Source organism: Dreissena polymorpha, chromosome 15 (genome assembly GCF_020536995.1).
Source record: "Dreissena polymorpha isolate Duluth1 chromosome 15, UMN_Dpol_1.0, whole genome shotgun sequence".
Classification (NCBI taxonomy): domain Eukaryota; kingdom Metazoa; phylum Mollusca; class Bivalvia; order Myida; family Dreissenidae; genus Dreissena; species Dreissena polymorpha.
Window position 1 is genome coordinate 60,797,655 of NC_068369.1, and position 20,998 is coordinate 60,818,652.

General features: G+C 35.8%; 2 protein-coding genes and 1 long non-coding RNA gene across 4 annotated transcripts in view; 1 reads left to right on the top strand and 2 right to left on the bottom strand.

The window, feature by feature from the left end:
• The window catches only part of LOC127860088 (angiotensin-converting enzyme-like), a 63,723-nt gene extending 47,132 nt beyond the window's left edge, over window positions 1-16,591 (bottom strand). The window contains exons 1-7 of one of the 2 annotated variants that reach the window (XM_052397888.1): window positions 16,406-16,591; window positions 15,281-15,540; window positions 12,958-13,116; window positions 10,805-10,898; window positions 9,934-10,071; window positions 3,468-3,668; window positions 2,233-2,330 (exon numbers count right to left, since the gene is read on the bottom strand). In XM_052397888.1, the coding sequence (XP_052253848.1) occupies window positions 2,233-2,330; window positions 3,468-3,668; window positions 9,934-10,071; window positions 10,805-10,898; window positions 12,958-13,116; window positions 15,281-15,481 (891 nt within the window). In that variant the 5' untranslated portion in view covers window positions 15,482-15,540; window positions 16,406-16,591. Of the gene's footprint in view, window positions 1-2,232; window positions 2,331-3,467; window positions 3,669-9,933; window positions 10,072-10,804; window positions 10,899-12,957; window positions 13,117-15,280; window positions 15,541-16,400 lie in introns of both variants that reach the window. The other variant, XM_052397889.1, reaches the window with a different exon arrangement.
• LOC127860089 (uncharacterized) lies at window positions 2,159-3,643 on the top strand. The gene is made up of 2 exons (XR_008039598.1): window positions 2,159-2,367; window positions 3,090-3,643. It is a non-coding gene; the product is annotated as an uncharacterized LOC127860089 (long non-coding RNA).
• A 1,599-nt stretch (window positions 16,592-18,190) lies between the features above and the next one.
• LOC127859315 (cadherin EGF LAG seven-pass G-type receptor 3-like) overlaps window positions 18,191-20,998 on the bottom strand; it is a 30,017-nt gene continuing 27,209 nt past the window's right edge. The window contains exons 20-22 of the mRNA XM_052396586.1: window positions 19,480-19,556; window positions 19,010-19,058; window positions 18,191-18,417 (exon numbers count right to left, since the gene is read on the bottom strand). Of these exons, the coding sequence (XP_052252546.1) occupies window positions 19,024-19,058; window positions 19,480-19,556 (112 nt within the window). The 3' untranslated portion in view covers window positions 18,191-18,417; window positions 19,010-19,023. The remainder of the gene's footprint in view (window positions 18,418-19,009; window positions 19,059-19,479; window positions 19,557-20,998) is intronic.

The following is a 20,998-nucleotide window of genomic DNA, read 5'->3' on the forward strand; positions in this document are numbered from 1 at the left end:
GGCGTTATGGGATTTAAAAAAAATTCAGAGGGAGGATCCCCGGACCCTCTGTTTTTATATATCATATCCAGGCCTACAGCTCAAAAGATGCTAACTACGCCCCTGAAAATGGGTTTCTCTATCACATCGTGTAATCCTTAAGTTGGATGGGAAAATGTATTTAGAGCTTACATCAAGTAATTCTAAATATAAATTGGAAAATGGGTGTATAGCTCAAATCGTGTTATGTTCAAGATGGGTGGGAAAATGAGGTTATAGCTCAAATCATGTTATGTTCAAGATGGGTGGGAAAATGAGGTTATAGCTCAAATCATGTTATGTTCAAGATGGGTGAGAAAATGAGGTTATAGCTCAAATCATGTTTTGTTCAAGATGGGTGTTAAAATGAGGTTATAGATCAAATCATGTTATGTTCAAGATGGCTGTTGAAATGAGGTTATAGATCAAATCATGTTATGTTCAAGATGGCGGGAAAATTAGCTTATAGCTCAAATCATGTTATGTTCAAGATGGGTGGTAATATGAGGTAATAGCTCAAATCATGTTATCCTGAAGGTAGAAGAAAAAAAATGGGGTTATAATTATGTCACAACGTGCAATCCTCAAGGTAGATGGAAGAATGGTAATTAGCTCAAATCGTGCAATAATCATGGTGGATTTGAATATGTTTTTATAGTCACATCGTGCGACCCTTAACATAAATGAAGATATGGGTTTATAGCTAACGTCGTATAATCCTCCGGGTGGATGGGAAAATTGGTTTACAGCTCACGTCCTTTAATCCAAAGGTCGATGGAAAAGTGGTTTATAGTTAACATTGTGTATTACTCATTGTGAATTGGAAAATGGGGTTTTAGCTATACTGAAGGTAGATTGGCAATTGGTTTACACGGGTCTATTATTTTAAAATGTGAATGTTGTCATCATCGCATTTATCATAATGGTCATAATCATAACTCAACAACATGATCTCTTTCAGCGTAGTACCTCTGAATGTAACTTTGGAAAATCAGACATTTTTTGTTAAAAAAATACATTAAAATATAATACAGCTCCTTCTTTTTGCTTCGCTCAGCTGCGGTGACAATAATTAAACCTGCTATTAATGTATAGACGACATGACCTACATTTGAGTGTCAGCTTTGCTGTAGCGATACTTTTTCATCGCTAAGATATTGTGGAGTGGTCTACGTTGTCAACACATTTAATTAAATTATACTCTTTGACTAGCAAGTATTTGAAGTCCGCAGAAAATAGACACGCACAGTGCATATTGAAGATGTTAATCTAATACACAGATAAATAAACGGTAACTGTGGAATGAAAAAAAACGGAGACATTTCTAACATCAATAATTTAGTGCTCACTTGTAATTTATAACACCGTTCTACATAATACGGCTGATTAATATTTTAATGACGTTTGAATAGCCCCGAGTACTCATTACGTTGTTGGGTTGGAGAAGATACATCTGTCTTAGGACAAGTACGTATATTAAACATGTTTACAAGATTTTTCTGTAACTACCATGTGTGTAAACATCTTAAAACACTAACGTCTGGATTGATACCGTTCTGTTTACCGTTGAACACAGTCCTAGATAGGACGCACATCGCCTCTTGTGAACATGTAATAATCAAGTGCTTGTATTATTTATTTGACATACGGTATTACAGTGCGTTAAATTAACCTCTTTTATCATTTAAGACCAATGCGTTGGTAAAATGTGTCCTTCATACAATGTTATAATACATCTTAATAGTGGAAGGATAGTCTAATTTATAAGACGCGCAAAGAATTTAGAGATACTTTTACTTTCCTTTGCACTTCATTGTTATAGTTTAGTCCTGAATTTATGTACTACGTCATATGTAATATACGACTACTAAAAACATATGCCAACATATTGGTTCAGCTTACTAAAACCAGTATGGAAATCCTCAAGCATTAATTTGTGTAAAAAGATCTGAACACACAAGAGCAATACACAAATCAACAACAAACATATTTGTGCAAGTTACCCTAGTGTTAGATTGGTTTGGAGTTTGTGATGCAAAATTCATTCAAAACAAACGTAGGACAGTTATTACTTAAAAGTTGATGTGTTTTGCAATCTTAACATAACGTTCTACGCTTTGTTTACAAAACGACTTGAATCGGCACATACTGGAGCTTTCTATCGGCGTTCATCTTACAACAAGGACAAAGTCAACCACGTGACGTGTGATTTACCTGCGACCGGAGTTCCGGTGTGACGTCAATACTCTCTTTTCCTGGGAACGGCTCCACAATGTCGTAAATGTTTATCCAAGACTGGGCCCACATGTTGCCTGCATCCGGAATTAGCAAATATATATACGATTACCGGTACTTAATTTGTCAGTATTTGTGTAGTAAAGTATTTTTTGGAAATTTTGTCTAGAATTATATATTTCATAGTTACCATAGCAAAAAGGACATTTGCATTCAGCATAAATGCGGCAAGTATGTTCTGTTAACATTATTCGCCAATTGTCAGAATTATTATATTGACAATATTTGGGCCAAGTTCGATTTTTGGTCGAGTATGGGTCAGGTATGTAAAAAAACTAGGTAACCCGGCCAACTCGTATAGAACGTCGTTACTGCTCTAGCAGCCACATATATGAATCATTTTTTATCAAACTTGCCCAGAATGTTTGTCTATAAAAAATCAAATCTAAGTTCAGACCGTATAAATGTTAGCATATATATCGAGAGAGGATATTTGTTTGATTTGGTGGAATATCGATTTTAATTCACGAGTGATCCTAGAACAACAAAACAATTCACCCGTGGCAGATATTCCAACGAATCCAACAAATTTTCTTTTTGAATTTTATGGTTACAATGTACAAATGATTATTTTTGTTGAATTAGGGTAAAATAATGACGCCATGACATAAAAAAACCCTCGTTATTTCACAGTAAACCAGTGACAATTATCGATAATTTTCACTTTTAACTTTCACTATTTGATTAGTTTTAATTCACTTATATTTCTCTATAAACCACCATAAAATAAAACGAATGTATTATATTATTCAACCCAAAACTTGTTTATATTGTAGATCTCTATCAGGAAAAAACATCAACAAGAACTACGAACTAGTATACTATATGAGCCGTGTTCTGAGAAAACTGGGCATAATGCATGTGCGTAAAGTGCTGTCCCAGATTAGCCTGTGCAAACCGCACAGGCTAATCAGGGACGACACTTTCCACTTTTATGACATTTTTCGTTAAAATGAAGTCTCTTCTTAGCAAAAATCCAATTTTGGCGGAAACAATCTTCCCTGATTAGCCTGTGCGGACTGCACAGGCTAATCTGGGACGACACTTTACGCACATGAATTATTCCAAGTTTTCTCAGAACGCGACTCATATAATGCCAAGGAAATTTGCCTCTCAGAACAGAAATACAAACACGTGCGTGACACGTAACGTACCGAGCAGATGTGCCTGAATGTGACCGGAGTCTGGAAAGTATCTGTCGTTGTACACCTTGCGCAGCTTTCGGCGCACGTAGGCGTGCAGGTTCTCATACAGGGATCGTAACTCGTCCAGGAGAGCCAGAAGGTCCTTCTCGAAGTTGGGCTCCTCATACCAGGAGCGCCAGTACTCGCCCGTGTCATTAAAATATCCGTCGTCTGTAATGTTGCCATGAAAATAAACAATGAAAATTAATGCATCTGTCGAGATTCGAACACGGTGCTTTTTTCAAACATCTCATGCGTTAACCATTCGGTAATTTAGGTTTGTTTAAGTGCGTATTTTAACGCTTTGTTACAAAAAAGCATAGTTTCCAAAACAGAGGTGTAAAGCCGTACACTCGCTTTATTATTACTTTTGTCTCTACGTTGATAAGTAATCATTAAATATATACGTCTTATAAATTTCGTAGTCACAACCTTCATTTCGAGCGTTAACAATCTTTCATCTTGAAATCTTTGATTTGTCCACAGGAAAATGTCTCGACCTAACATTATGGTTTAACATGTGTAAAGAATGTTAATTTTATTTTTGCTATGACAACTAAACAATACGTATGCAAGAAACATGGCAACAGGCCACGAAATCAGAATTATCTATTTAATTAATAAATTAAATTGAAATAATTGTACAAACCCAAGCTAGGTCTGAATGTGGGTTGCATTTACACAAAATTGCAACGCAATACCTCGAAGCTAAGTCAGTGAGCGAAAAGTGTTTGTTATTTTCAGAAACAATGACCTTTGCCTTTACACGGCACACCCTAAATACAATCCCAAGCAAGTTACCCATGCAAGCTTGCTTTAAACGGTATCAGGGTTCAGGATCACGCGATTCTATGGGGTTCACAATTGGATATTAATGGATGTTAACACGCCGGAAAACAATTTTCCTGAAGAATTTCAACTAGTGCACTAGATAGTTTTTATGCGGCTTATGACAATTTGAAAAAACAAAGCATTTACTGTATTTAATAAGCCTGTGTTCTGGAAAAAAAAAATCGATGTGAAATGAATTCATATACACGGTTGTGCTGCATACAGCGTGCACTTTTTACATTTTTTTGTTACTTTTGCAGAAATAAAGTTCTTAACGTTGTGTTTTCATTTTGTCAAGCCCGTGTGTAAACCCCTGTGAACCCCGTTGATTCTGCACCCTGGTTCACTAGTTCTTCTTTAATGATTCGAGCTTTTATGAGTCCAAACGTTCAGTTTATGGTTCTTCGTTATAAAACCAAATTCGATGTCAAAAATTAAAGGGGCCGTTTAACAGATTTCACGTTTTGGTAAATTGACAAAATTAAAAGAAGTTATTTCCGATTCGCAAATTTTCGTTTAAGTTAAAATATTTTTGAGAAAATAATAAAACTGACTATTTACCATGCTCTTAAATATCTTTTATATGCATATTTTGACGATTTGAAAACCTGAAAATTATAAAGCGTTGCGACGCGAAATGAATGAATAATTTGGAAAGTTCTGTTGTTGTCCTTATATTTTTGGAAACTACGAGGATTGCTTATATTGGTAAAAAATACATCCGCTCTAAGCATGAGCATGGACGGTCGAGTCGTCTAGGCGTTAGACTTTTTACTCCAGGACTCCAGGGGTCAGTGGTTCGAGCCCAGGGGGCCGTTTCAATAAACGTCGTAGTACACATTTACGATACGGTACATTTTTCAAAGATGCATAATTGCTTCAGTCCATATCATATGATAATAATTTTTCAGTACTTTATAAATTTTATTGGCATCTCTAATGGCGTATACATTTGATGAGCATGGCAAGGTAGTTTGCCTACTTATTACGATTACAAAATTCTCTCGTAAGTTATAATTGTTGCACGATCGTAAATGAAACGGCCCCCTGTTTAGGGTAACTCTTTTTTCTTTTATAAATTGTTTTCTTGTGTTTTACTGGAGATTTTTAGGTCAGATGTTTAAATTTATCAATATAAAGCATTTAATGACAATCTTCAATACATGCCAAAATCTGTTAAACGCCCCCTTAAGTCTCAAGAGTTTGTCTATAAAATCGAATTCAATCAACCTAAAACACAATACCTGTTACCATTGATATCAATGTGTGTGCTATTGAGGATAAATACTCAAAATTAAAAAATGATAAAAACCTTCATCAAATCGAAAGCCGATGTTTTGAATTAGCAATTCGATCTATCTTAAGGTAGCGCACCCGTAATGGGCACCTATCCAAATATAATCTAATCTATTATTTTCTTAATCAGCATAATTTCACTGAACTACATGCAAATTTTTAGGCTATTTAGGCTTTCCATGCGTTAAAAAAAAATATACTGATTTTCCAAAACCACCCCCACACTCGGCTTTTGTCCAGTTTATTTGCACCCCTGGGGTATATGGAAGTTCCACAATTCATCCAGATTTCCAAATATAGGCATGCAGTTGGTGTGTACAGATGCAGAAAAGGTGTTTAAAGTTTAAACAAGATGAAACAAGTTTTCTTTTACAGCCATATATTCTTTATAACTTGTTATCTATGGAAGAGCGCCATGAAATGTAAGTGGTTTTAGGCCACGTAGAAATTGGATTGGTTAAAAACAAAGTGTCATAAAATTCAAAATAGTATCATTTAAGTAATATTTTGAACTTAGTTTTTATAGATGCACTATATACAGCAAAAATACCAAGAAATATACATATTTACCGTTTACTTTTTGAAATAAAAATAAAAATGCAACATGCATGGTTCGTATTTTCAGCAGTAAATCACCTAATTTAGCCATAACGTTGTTTGAATTTTAATAATTGAAGAATGTGCATAAATTATTGCAACATATTTAACAATAAATATAGCGTATATGCCATATAAAATCAAATTACGTTAGAAAAGAAATAAAACGCTATGCAAAAAAAGTATACGTCGTCGGCAGGAATCGAACCTGCGCGGTAATATCCCAAAAAATTTCAAGTATATCGCCTTAACCACTAGGCTACGGCACCTAATATTAGGCTCTTCAACCTTCGAAGAAATCGCGGGAAATCATTAGGGGTGCGCTACCTTAACTAGGTTCCGGAGATAGTCGGGGTAACACGATCGGTTGATAAGAAACTCGATCTATCTTGCCGAGGGTTCCGGATTAAGTCGACGTATAAATAAGCATATTTTCAAATTTGGAATACTCGGCTTTTTCCATTTAAAAAACTAAACACATTTCCGTGAACCGTTGACGTGTTTGATACTTGGATTAATATCAGTATTCTCCAATCACAACATATCAAGAACGCTCTTTCATTTTGCACATTAGGGATAAATTTATGCTCTGTTTGTGATTATTTATACTACAAAATAGTTTATCTTGCTCATTTACCTATTTAACCCATTTATGCCTAGCGTCTAGAAAAAAAGGCCTTGGCAAACAGCGAAGACCCAGATGAGACGCCACATCTTGCGACGTCTCATCTGGGTCTGCGCTGTTTGCTTAAAGGAATTTCTATAAGAAATATTCTAAAAATAGAAATAAATGTACTAGACATCCTTAATTTTGGAAATAAAATCATCCAATTAAGAAGGATGGGAGAGCCCACTATGCATTAATGGGTTAAGTGCCGTCTGGATTCCAGGCGGAAAACTTGACATAAAATACGCCGTAGCCAGTTGTACCTCCCAGCGAGCCGATGGGTAAATAGCTGGGAGTCGCATTATTGCAACTTCACGGTATTCAAAATCATCAAGATTGACAAATGCAAACATATGTTATTAACCGGAAACAACCTGTTGGACGCCGCACGCCAAAACACGAGCTCGCGCGAAATACCCCAATCTTATAACCAGGGTTGTCAACATCGTTAACAATCTGGTTATGAAGTGTGATGCTTTTTTTTTTAATAAAAGCTATATGCCTGCATGGAACGCTCTTTATGATATTATTGCAACAACAATAAACTGATGCCTTCGCAATCAACGTTATTATATGATATATTTTTAAGATGAAATTATAGGCCATGTTATTCATCAAACCAAATAATCTACAAAACAGTTAAATATGTTGTTTTTTTTTCAAAGTGATGTTCCTTCGATAACTGCAGTTTTATTAAAAAAATGCACTTTAACGTTGTAAAACCCAAACTATTTAACTTTAGAAAAACTCACAACACGGAATATTTACCGATTAGAAAAAGCTGCAGAAAAAAGTTCAAATCAAATTCGGTCATAACGTTGAGTAATACTTTGCAGCAGAATCATGAAAATCGTGATAGATCTAACTAAATACAGGTTTATCATCTATCTGTGTCGTTAGGTAAGGAGTTTACGTCTGTGCTGGATAATGAGCCATTAAGTCTCTAAAACGCATGGAATATGCGGACAAAAGCATTTACATCCGAATTAAATAGAGCTTTGTCATTAATGTTGTCGGTGTAAGAACTCCCAATAACAAGGCCCCCCTGTCGTCAGACTGAATTCCATCAACCTAGCGAATCGCGTTTGTAACTTATCGCAGGTACCAGATTTTTCCAACGGACTAGGGGATTGACTGACATTTCATCGACATAACTTGGATACTTTTAGAGTAATCACAGGGTACAATAACGATATATTCAAATTGATAGACAGATTTGACAGACAGACAGACAGACAGACAGACAGACGGACGGACGGACGGACGGACGGACGGACGGACAGACAGACAGACAGACAGACAGACAGACAGACAGACAGACAGACAGACAGACAGACAGACAGACAGACAGACAGACAGGACAGACAGACAGACAGACAGACAGACAGACAGACAGACAGACAGACAGACAGACAGACAGACAGACAGACAGACAGACAGACAGACAGACAGACAGACAGACAGACAGACAGACAGACAGACAGACAGACAGACAGACAGACAGACAGACAGACAGACAGACAGACAGACAGACAGACAGACAGACAGACAGACAGACAGACAGACAGACAGACAGACAGACAGACAGACAGACAGACAGACAGACAGACAGACAGACAGACAGACAGACAGACAGACAGACAGACAGACAGACAGACAGACAGACAGACAGACAGACAGACAGACAGACAGACAGACAGACAGACAGACAGACAGACAGACAGACAGACAGACAGACAGACAGACAGACAGACAGACAGACAGACAGACAGACAGACAGACAGACAGACAGACAGACAGACAGACAGACAGACAGACAGACAGACAGACTGACGGACGGACGGACGGACGGACGGACGGACGGACGGACGGACGGACGGACGGACGGACGGACGGACGGACGGACGGACGGACGGACGGACGGACGGACGGACGGACGGACGGACGGACGGACGGACGGACGGACGGACGGACGGACGGACGGACGGGCGGGCGGGCGGGCGGGCGGGCAGGCAGGCAGGCAGGCAGACAGACAGACAGACAGAGAAAGTGAGTCTGAAATATTGGCCAATACCAAGTCTTCTGATGGCACATCTGGACCCATATTAATCCACCAACTCTTAATCTTAAGCATCACAATATACTTAGGCCAGAGGAAACAGCTGATCATTGTTAAATATCTCCAGTACCAATACACGGTCACACACATATTATAAATAAATATGATTATATTTAAAGGTTATACGAGCAATACATGTTTAAGACATGATTGACAAACACTGTTCCTACTTGTGTTCGAAGACAAAGTGCAAAACGTATGATGAATACTCATAGTGAACGCGGTGCCTGCTTGTTTACACGGACAACGAGACAACAATCTGACACAAACATTTAGCGAAAATGGTTCTTGCTAAAGTGCAGAATCAACAAGGGAACCAATATTTCATATACATTAAGAGAACACGGTTCCTGCGTGTGTAGAAGGAATACAAAGTGACCATATGGCATGAACATTAAGAGATCACGGTTCCTGCTTATGTAGAAGGAATACGAGGTATCCATGTGACATGTACATTTAGAGATCACGGCTCCTGCGTGTGTAGAAGGAATACAAGGTAACCATATGACATGTACATTGAGATCGATCACGGTTCTTGCTAGTTTAGAAGGACTGCAAGGTAATTTGATATGTACATTTAGAGATCACTGTTACTGTTAGTTTTCACGGACTACAAGGTAACCATATGACATTTACAAGTGGCGAAACGGTTATTTCAATTGTACAAAGACTATACAGGGAACCATATCGCATATATTTTAGATTGTATCAAATAATTCAAAACTAAAAAAAAGGATGATCACATATTTCGTATCGACCATTTGCAATAGCAGTGTTTCCCTTTTTCTGTTTGAGTAGGCTTGTCCAATAATTTAAAATAACGTTATTTTAGTATTCAATATGTTATTGTTTACCATTGAAACATTTACTGTTATATTTGTCATTCGTAGTGTCACATGAATTAAGTACACGGACAAGCTCCTTACCCCTCACAGCCTCGTTTGAGAGTTGCACGAACTCCGGATACAGGTTCCTCATCTGCCCCTTGGGGACTTCCCGCCAGCCCCTCCACACTGCCTCCAGGAGCTCATAGTCCCTGCTTTCCGCCATTATCTGGGTCAGATCTGCATAGGAAACATCAGACGTAAACAGGAAATATCAGGCGTAAAAAGGAAACATCAGACGTAAGCAGGAAACATCAGGCGTAAAAAGGAAACATCCGACGTAAGCAGGAAACATCAGGCGTAAAAAGGAAACATCAGACGTAAGCAGGAAACATCAGGCGTAAAAAGGAAACATAAGACGTAAGCAGGAAACATCAGACGTAAACAGAAAACAACAGGCGTAAAAAGGAAACATCAGACGTAAACTGAAAACATTAGACGTAAACAGGAAACATCAGGTGTAAGCAGGAAACATCAGACGTAAACAGGAAACATCAGGCGTTAACAGGACACATCAGGCATAAACGAATGAGGAGAGGCATCATTGTGCATAGCGAAAATAGCGCCCTACGCGTGTACAATTAATTTTAGATGAACATGAGCTCGATAGATTAATTAACGTCAACATAATTAAATACCTTGAATTTTTTGCATTCACAATTACAATCAGATTTTTGTATGGTGTAAAGTTTAAACACTTGGTTTGTTTGTTGTTTTGTATTATTTATACAACTTGTGTTATATTTGCTCTGCTTCAGTAAAGTTGGTTGAAATTACGTGTTTTCCTCGTTTGTTTAGTGAATTGTCGTTTGGTTTTTAGAGGCTTAAAGTTGGTGTATTAATTAATAAGGTTGGATAGTGATCGGTTAATTCGTTGATTGATTTGATACGTTGCTAGTTACGCTGTTCTGACCTGGTTCCAGACTGTAGCAGGTAGCGTTCTTCGTGATGTTACACACCTGGCCTTTCCCATATATCCCGTCCATCAGAGACAACACAGTCTTCAACTGCGACCATGAAACGAGTCGCGCTCTGAGAAAACTGGGCATAATGCAATTGCGTAAAGTGTCGTCCCTGATTAGCCTGTGCAGTCCGAACAGGCTAATCAGGGGCGACACTTTCCGCCTAAATTGGATTTTGCTAAGAAGAGACTTCATTTAAACGAAAAATGTCATAAAAGCGGACAGTGTCGTCCCTGATAAGCCTGTGCGGACTGAACAGGCTAATCTAGACGATATTTTACGCACATGCATTATGCCCAGTTTTCTCAGGACACGAGTCAAAAATGCCACACACGATTTAAATTGACCTTTGTTCTGGGAAAACTCGGTTTAATGCATGAGCGAAAAGTGCGGTCCCCGTTTGGCATGTGCAATCCCCACAGGCTTAAAAGCGGAAAATGTCGACGCTGATTTGCCAATGCAGACTGCACAGGCTTATCTGGGGCGACACTTTACGAAAATGCATTAAGTCCAGTTTGCGCAGAAACAATTAATATAAGTTTGAACAAGTTTCAATATGACCGTTAACTTAGAGCTTTTTGTTTCGTTCTTTATTACAATTGCTAAACCGTATCATGAACACTAACCACACACGAGGTTTAAGATTTGTTCTAAAAAGAGATAAAATGCAATACATTTTGAAGACAAAACAGTTCATCTGTTTGGTACGTAAGAAAACTGAAAATTGATAGATCAATATAGACACTATCTAGTCGTTATCAACTTTAGAGGGGCCTTTTCACAGAATTTGGCATGTATTGAAGTTTGTCATTAAATGCTTTTTATTGATACAAGTAAACATTTGGATCCAAAAAGCTCTAATAAAAACAAGAATAAAATTAAATGGTCAAAAGATGCATACATAAATGGATATTTTAGAGCATGGTAAATGTTCAGTATAACTGTTTTCTCACAAATATAACTAAAACGAAAATTTGCGATTCTGAAACATATTTTTTTAATTGTGTCAATTTACCAAAACGTGAAAAGATTCCTTTAACAAAATACGCCAGCTTTCATGTGATATAAAAGACATAGAGAAACTTGACAGATTTTGAAAAAAGTGTGCGTAAGTGTACCAAACATTTGTTTTTCGATTCATAATAATAATAATAATAATAATAATAATAATAATAATAATAATAATAATAATAATAATAATAATAATAATAATAAAATCTTTATTTAAAGAAGATAGACTTGTTAAGAAAAACATCAGATGAAATTGCATAATATGCAATTTATATAATACATTTCTTATTTTCAACAAGGTCTTCAAACAATATACAATTTACAATAAATAGATTATATTTCATCTTGAGCAATAAGAACAAAACATAAATAATCATATATGCATGCACACTTATAATGATATATATTATAAATAAAAACAAATGACAGAATAAAACTACAATAACCATTTATGCAAAAACAGTATTCAAACATTAAACTAATGTTATTTACTAAAACAACATGAAGCATGTTCAGTTTATTTCATAAAGTGTGGAAGAAAGATAAGCTTTTATTTTTTTTCTTAAATGTAATTAAATTGTTAGTTTGACGAATAGATTGAGGTAACGAATCCCAATTTTTTTGCTAGAAAATTCAAACGATTGTTTAAAATAGTTTGTTTTGGGTATTCGCACTAGCTTTAAATCCCCCTTTTCGCAAGATCGCAAGTTATAGTGATTATTTTGTGAAGGTGTCAAAAGGTCACGTATGTATGTTGGGGTTTAATTGTAAAATGCTTTAAATACAATAACTGACGTGAAATAGTGATTACGCTGTTCGAAAGTCAACCATAACTTTTAATAAATAAAATAAAATAAACCTTTAGAGCAATCACTTTTAATGCCACTTAAAAAATGTACAGACAACTTTACTGAACGAATTGTACGTCGTTGCAAAAACACTAATTGTGTTTGTATCCCTTTTTCGCAGCATATAATTAATCATTGTATAGTATCGAGTGATCTCGAACGCCCGACAACTTCCAAATTGCGTCCGTTGCCTGAGTCGCTAACTACCGTTAACGAATTTAAACCCGACTGATCTTTAATCTTACCCGAGCAAGCTTCGTTTCGTTTCGCATCGCGTCAGTGCCCATGGTTGATATGGACTCGAACTGGCGTTTTTCTTCATTCGGGTATGTAGAATAATTAAACGACTTCGCCTCTTTTGCCATTTGTTGCGTGAAGTTGGCGAATTCTAGTTCGACCTTCACCTTCAAGAAAAAAAATGAGTCGTTTGAAACTGGGCTTAATATGATTTCGGGAGGTGCTTTTCTGAATTGGCTTTATCCAGGGATGCTCTTTCGTTACCAGTTGAATAATGGCTCGAAGAGATTTGCTTGAATCACATAAATAAGATTATAATGTTAAGTATCGTTCCGATTCTGTGTGCGTGGACTATTCAAACGTACCCGGAATGACACTCAAAGCACGTTCATCAGGCATTAAATCTTGCTTTATTTAACCCATTTAAGCCTAGCATCTAGAAAAAAGGCATTGGCAAACAGCGTAGACCGAGATGAGACGCCGCATGATGCGGCGTCTCATCAGGGTATGCGCTGTCTGCTTTAAGGAATTTCTGAAAGAAATATTTTAAATATAGAAATAAATATACTAGACATCCCTAATTTTGGAAATAAATTGATCCAATTTAGAAGGATGTGAGAGTCTACTAGGCATAAATGGGTAAAGTTGTTTATGCCGTTGTTCATGCATGAACGTAAGCTTTTCCGTAACACGTACATGTGTTAAATGATTCTGAATATATATTAAAGGAATCTTTTCACGGTTTGGTAAATTGACAAAATTGAAAAAGTTGTATCAGATTCGCAAATTTTCGTTTTAGTTATGATATTTGTGAGGAAATAGTATTGCTGAACATTTACCATGGTCTAATATAGCCAATACATGTATATGCATCTTTTGACGATTTAAAAACTTAAAAATTATAAAGCGTTGCAATGTGAAACGATTGAAAAATTTGGAGAGTTCTGTTGTTGTCGTTAAATTTTGTGAAACTACGAAGATTGCTCATATTATGCATAAAATACATTAACCAATTATGCTTGGCAGAATAGCCGAGCTGGCTAAGGCGTTTTTACTCCAGGTAACTGCATGACTCCGGGGTCACTGGTTCGAGTCCAGCTGCGGCTACTTTTATTTCCTATTTTTAATTTTATTCAAGATTTTTTACTGGAGCTTTTAAAAACCAATTTTTACATTTATCAATATAAAGCATTAATGACGTATTTCAAGACATGCCAAAACTGTGAAAAGGCCCCTTTAAGCCATATATGCTCAACAACGTGAAGCAATATTGTTAATTAACAAGCCAATATTCGATGGATCAATGTTTATGGACTACTGTGTGTTATTATATTGATTTTATTTTCCATGTTTTATTTAAATGTAACTGTGTCGGAGCCTAGCTGTATATATAGAAGTTTGTGTACACGCTGTATAAGAGTCTATAGTTTTGTGCTACAACTTCAACACTGATGTTACTTAACATCATCTGAATGGCATTACCTAGTCCCGTGAAGTACGACATTCTAAATGTCTCGACACATAGCCGTAAACGTAACATTTATAGGGATGAACCCACCTTTCTTGTTCAGTTAGCACAGAGAACATGGCAATTCACATCTCCTCAGATTATTTCACAGACAATATTAATACATGCTGTACATGGTTGTTGTGATAATTTCACGTCAACAGACGGGGTACCCGTGTGGTAGATAATCTGATCTGATATCGTATACTTGATGACTAACGGCCATGTATTTGTTGTTGCTGCTTCACTTTCTGCCAACGTTAGTTGTTGTCTTATTTCACGGATATTTATGTGGTATTATAGACCACGTGTTATTTACAAAACACAATTTTCAATTTATAATTGATTAATGTCAATAAACTAGGAGTTGAAGTTTTAGCGCTTATAAATTCAGTTAAGTTACACTTCAGAGCAACACAAAGTTGTTAAATATTCGATAAGCAACGATATTTCGAAAATGTATTCGATTCTTTCAATTCAATAATTAATTTTTCCATAGAAAATATGCAGCTCTCAGGATCGTGTTAGAAGTTTTTTATACAGTATTTATATATGCTATTAGTAAAGACGAACTCAAACTCTATCCCTCATTATATTGATACGTTAAGTCAACTAAAAATGTTTCCATTTGCAAATAAATGTACGAAACCAATGCACAGAAAGCGGTAGACTTTTGGATTTCTCTTATTTACATATGTTTCTAAAAATGTATCCCAGCGCAGTGTTTTATACAAGAATTTTATTAAATCAAATTCGGTTAACGTCGATACTTACAAAATTAATATTACAGGTGAATAACGATAAAACGTTTACGATGTACATACCGATTGTTGACTGTTATAGTCGGTGATGTTCGTCGCATAATTCCACTCTGCAATGTTGCTCAAGTACGACTGCTCCAACACCTCTTGGTTGTAGTGTTCCAAAAAATTTTTCGCATCATCCGGTATGTTGGCCTCAATTCGAATTTCGCAAATCACAACAAACAGCAAAACAGCAACGCTTATCAGGCGACAACCGCCCATTTTGATCTAGATTTTCTCTTGCTTCGTTAGAAAACAGGTGTCTGTGTAAGAGTGTCGATCTAAAATAAAGAAAGACTCACATCCCCAGATATATCCGTCTGGCAAATGATAAAGACAAGGTATTTGTGGAGGAAAATATAGAGAATAATAGGTTAGTTTTGATTATAGATCAGGTTTATCATGCGAGGCTTAGAAAACCAAAAAGCACGAGCCTTGGCGAGTGCTTTTTCGTTTTAGTGCCGAGCATGATAAACCTGATCTATAATCAACACTAATCTATTATTCTATTTATCCCACTTTTTATTTTGTAAACTTTTTTGTTTAAACAAAATTAGTTTGACTGGATAATGTCGCTGGATTTATGGCGTCATTTCGTCGAAATATTGACGTCAATTCCTGCCGTTGATTATTGATGATATTTATTCAACGGGGCTTTAATCAATTGATTTCGCTGTAAAAGTGGGATAAAAAACAATAATTTGATTACCTCGAATAATCTTTCACGTACAAGGTCGCTATTTTTTTATAATGCAAACGAATATAAGAACATTCTCTTATAATTATTTGTTATAAACGTCTTACTTAATTTTGCAACCAAATTTAATACACATGTGTACTTATGTGTTACCTCGCAATAACATTACTTTTTTAATTTGAGTAAATATGGAATAAACATGAATCCTCTTTAGATTTATGTCAAGCGTTCATTTAATCCATTTATGCCTAACGTCTAGAAAAAAGGCCTTGGCAAACGGCGTAGACCCAGATCATCAGGGTCTGTGCTGTTTGCTTAAATGAATTTTTGCAAGAAATATTCTAAATATAGAAATAAATATACTAGACACCCCTAATTTTGGAAATAAATTGATCCAATTTAGAAGTATGGGAGATTTCACTAGGCATTAATGGGTTAAAGTACCTTACCACAGCTATGTATCCTCTCAATCACTATGTCGGGTTCCGACACTCAACTTAAACAGGTCGGTTTTTAGCTCAACGAAGCTATATCCTTAAGCCAATTAAAACCTTTATTGTCCGAGGATTAAATATGCGATATGTTCTGAATGTCTCAATGGAGCCCTTATCATCATGGTAGATAGTCGTTTATATACCCGCTTTCTGTCATAACCTTTTCAATTATGAGACAACTGCTCGCCCACGTCCTCGGTGCCAAAGGTATGTAAGCGTATCTCCGTCTCTGCACGGGTTAATTCCAACTCATTTTGTAGCTGTTTTGTATACGTTCCTCTTGTGTTAGGTACTGAATGTGAGCATTTGAGAACAGGCGAATTACCTTGCGATTTTAAGATGATCGTGTCGTGTTATTATCATATTATTCCAACTTTCGATTGGGACGCTGTTCAGTTTCAGACAAGGAACTAGTGGTACTCAGGAGTTCATTAGTCACAATAACTAAAAACGAGAAATTATAAAACGCATGGGCGTGAAGTGATGCATATGAAAACAATATTATAATGTTCCCCTCTGTCTGTTTCATCTTCATGCATGACTTTTTGCAGAGGACTCTTTAACACACGAACTAATCAGAGACCGGTCATTTTAATATTACACGAGTGTTTATGCACTTTGCGATTGAAACTTTAAGCCGAGATGTCATTTTGTCGCGTACATACAGAAATAGTATTATGAGGTTGCATGTAGCGTTTTAAGGCTCATTGTCAGGTTGATAAATCATGGTCAATTATTCGATCACTATTTATTATTACGGGCTGAATGTGTCCGGTCAATAAATGTGACACAATATGCATTGATGTTCAATATATGTGTTGACTATTGTGAGACGGCATGCCTTGCGCAAGGTCTTATACTTTTATTACTAACACTACCATTACTACTACAACTACTGCCGCTTCTAAATCATTCGGGAAAAAAAAACACATAACAGAAACTTGTAACACGGCGATCATAACTCTTATTTCTCCAAGTGCATCCCCAAGTAAAACACGCCAAGATGGTTTCGGCTTTGTTAATATAGATAACCTTCTTTGAACCAATACATCTACATCCTTTCTTTCAGTATTGCTTTGCAAACAAAAAATAATTGAGACATGCCAATGACCTTAAGTCAAACATAAATATTGCGTTCATCATATTACATTGGCCGAATATCGAATGCCGGTTGTTGAACTTATAGCTATACAGGAATAAAACTGCACCGTCCGTGCTTTTTTTAAAAGCTTCAATATAGCTAGATCTTGTATCATTTTTGTCTTGTTTTTAACAATTTATCTTTAGTCGTAGACTACAATTGCACGATAAGACGTTGAGACCTAATTTTGATTTTCAATTGATAATGGTTAGAATCCGGTCAGTGATTTACATTAAATCCTCCATATACTTTGTTTGTGAGGATAAATATAATTAATCAAAATATACATGTGCATAGTTTTCAAGTTCTAAAGCTTTGATCTTTAATAAAATCATGTCAATATGGCGTAACGGTACACACATTTCTTTATGACGTAACGGTACACACATTTCTTTATGACGTAACGGTACGCACATTTCTTTATGACGTAACGGAACATACATTTCTTTATGACGTTACGGTAAACACATTTCTTTATGACGTAACGGTATACATATTTCTTTAAAGCAAAAAGCGTGTTTGCAGCAACCTCCCACTTTCATTACATGCCTGGCTAAATTATAAATACAGTGCAACAGGACGAGTTTTCAAATGTTGTTTCATATGTTGTTTAATAGATTTTCTTAATTCCTTGATGGTAAAAAAGGAAATGTAATTGAAATATACACATTTAGTTGTCATGGAACAGCGGTTAATACAATAAACACATTTAATTATTTCAATTAAAGGTTTCAATCATTAAATCAAATGTCAATTTATACACGATATTTTTTTAGAGCAAAATTGTCAATGGATAGTCTTTGTTTGACCGTGTGCTGTCTGCATCCTGAAATATAACAACATATATACAATTATTTAAACACGTGTTAAATTAAAAATAAACAATGCAACACATATATGCGATTTTGTTAGCATAACATGTGTTTGATTCGATAGTTATAAGTATATTCTTGTGAAATGGAACTTAACAGGGATGCTTTAAAACTTATTTAAAACATGGCCCCGTGTACGACAATCACGACTTGTACAATATGCGATAGTATACATTAAAGTCTTAAACACCTTACTGACCTTCGCCTGTTCATTTTATTCCAGTTTTGCCACGTGCGATTATATTAGTAAAATTTTGTTGATTTGAAAAATGGTGTCATGAAAAATCTCTATTAAACAGATAAGTAGCTCGTGCATAGTAAACAAGGCCACATAAAACTTTTTCCGACCTACATAGGGTCTATTCTATGTTGGCGTTGTTAGTGGAAACAAACAATATTGTTTGATCACAATTTTCACACATGGCTTTGATGAAATAATGATTTTAATTTATAGTTTAAACATGAAATACTAAGCTTGTTTCAAATAGTATTTTATGAAAATGGCATTGTCTTGGATCGTCATGTGAAACCAATCGTGATACGTACATGCGTGTAAGAAATCATGCGTGCCAAAATTCGAAGGCCTTTGGCTTGGCTGAAATGTGTTTAAAATATGTGACCTGTTAATGCAATCTGAGTAACACGTCGAAAGAGCAACAATACATTTTACATTTATACTACGATAGCCAAATGGCCATTCAATATTGTAGTTTGATGCTATAGATACACGAATTTTCAATTATATATATGGTTATACCGTTAGTAATTTCGCGTTTAATAATAAATATCGTTGAAGGTTCAAAGTGTTAACACATTTAATTACTCTTTTCACAAATAAGTCGAGTCCAAGTCCAGAATTAAAGTGCATAAACAGAGTAGATATGTTGTATGTTAACGTATAATAAAAGAAATACACGCCGTTCAAGCTCGATTTTAGTCACTTGATCACAAATCATTCATGTATGCACAGTCTTATTTAGTTAACATTTTAATATGAATATATGTTGGATACGCACGTGTAGGTAGATTACGGGGTCTGAGTCTAGTGACGTCATAGCGGCGGGCTTCCGAGTATACCTTCTCGATCTTGCAGCTGAGATAAACGTGTACATTACAACATACGTGAATAATAATACATATGTGCACAATAAGGCATGCCTACACAAAAAACTGTAAAGTGAGTCATGTTTGTTTAGACTGAACGAGAAATTTTTTGTTCATGTCCAAAATGTATTGATTTTTTTCCTGCGTGATCGGAACACGTTTTTTTAATTAATCAAACAGCAACCAGTACGAAATACATGTTTTCTGATTACGATTAGATTAAACATCGATAAGTGGTATCTATAAAAACCAACATTTTGTATTTATTTTAAAGGCGTTTAAGTGGAGAATTTCGCGGTAATAATATTGTCATGGCGTCAAAATAGTGACGTTATTTCACAATTTGTGAGACTGCCATCATGGACTTAACTTTAATTGTACTATATTGAATTGTTAACTAGAATAAAAGTAGTTAGACACAACATTTTCACTGTTATTGTTGTTTGAAACAGTCAAATGCCAATGCTAAATTACACACATTTTTCTCTATAAACCACAGGTAATGCAAAATATACAAAAGTGTCATTTCAATGAAACACACATAGATGACAATTACAATTTTATATAAATATTATAATTATCCACCTAAGAAATTTCCTTCATTTGTCCGTGTCCGTGTGTCCGTTATAATTTCTCCTGTTCCATATATCTGAGAGCATTTGAATGATTTTCTTGACGGCAAATCAAGACCAATTTTGAATCTTATTCAAGTATTATCCATAACTAGGTAACCATGTCAAATCTTAGAAAACCGTGTTATTGTCGACCTTTACATCTTCTTTTTATTATTACCGGGATGACAAACGATTGGAAGACCAGTGAAAAGGATTGACAGTCAGGCACGTGCGAAATCTATACCCCAATCTTTCTACCATGGCTCGTGATCATTTTATATGTTCTTTTGAGGTTATATTGGAATTTGTTCTATGTAAACCTTCAAGTGACCTGAATTTTGACCCCATGGAGAAAGACAACGGGTTGTCATAATCCTCACTTAGCCGATAATAGTAGATGGAAATGAAAAGCATCGAATATCGGCTGCTTGTCAAAGGGTGTACATATAATCTATTGGATTATTCGGTCAATTTTAAACTTATCTTTACAACTTTAAATACAAAGTTACAAACCCATACCTTTTCGACATATTCATTTTTATATAGTTATCGCTTTTGTCAATTATTTACAAAATTGCAGTATTCATTTTGTAGTCGGACGTACGGACAAACAGACATGTATGACGATGGGCAAACTAGTGCTCATTCCTTTGAAACCGGTGGAAAACTATAAAATGTGGTATAATTTATACAGCAGTCGATGTTATTTTAAGAAAACTATTTAGCACTAACCAAAACGGCGACACTGGCCACTTAACCCATTTATGCCTAGTGGACCCTCCCATCCTTCTAAATTGGATCAATTTATTTCCAAAAT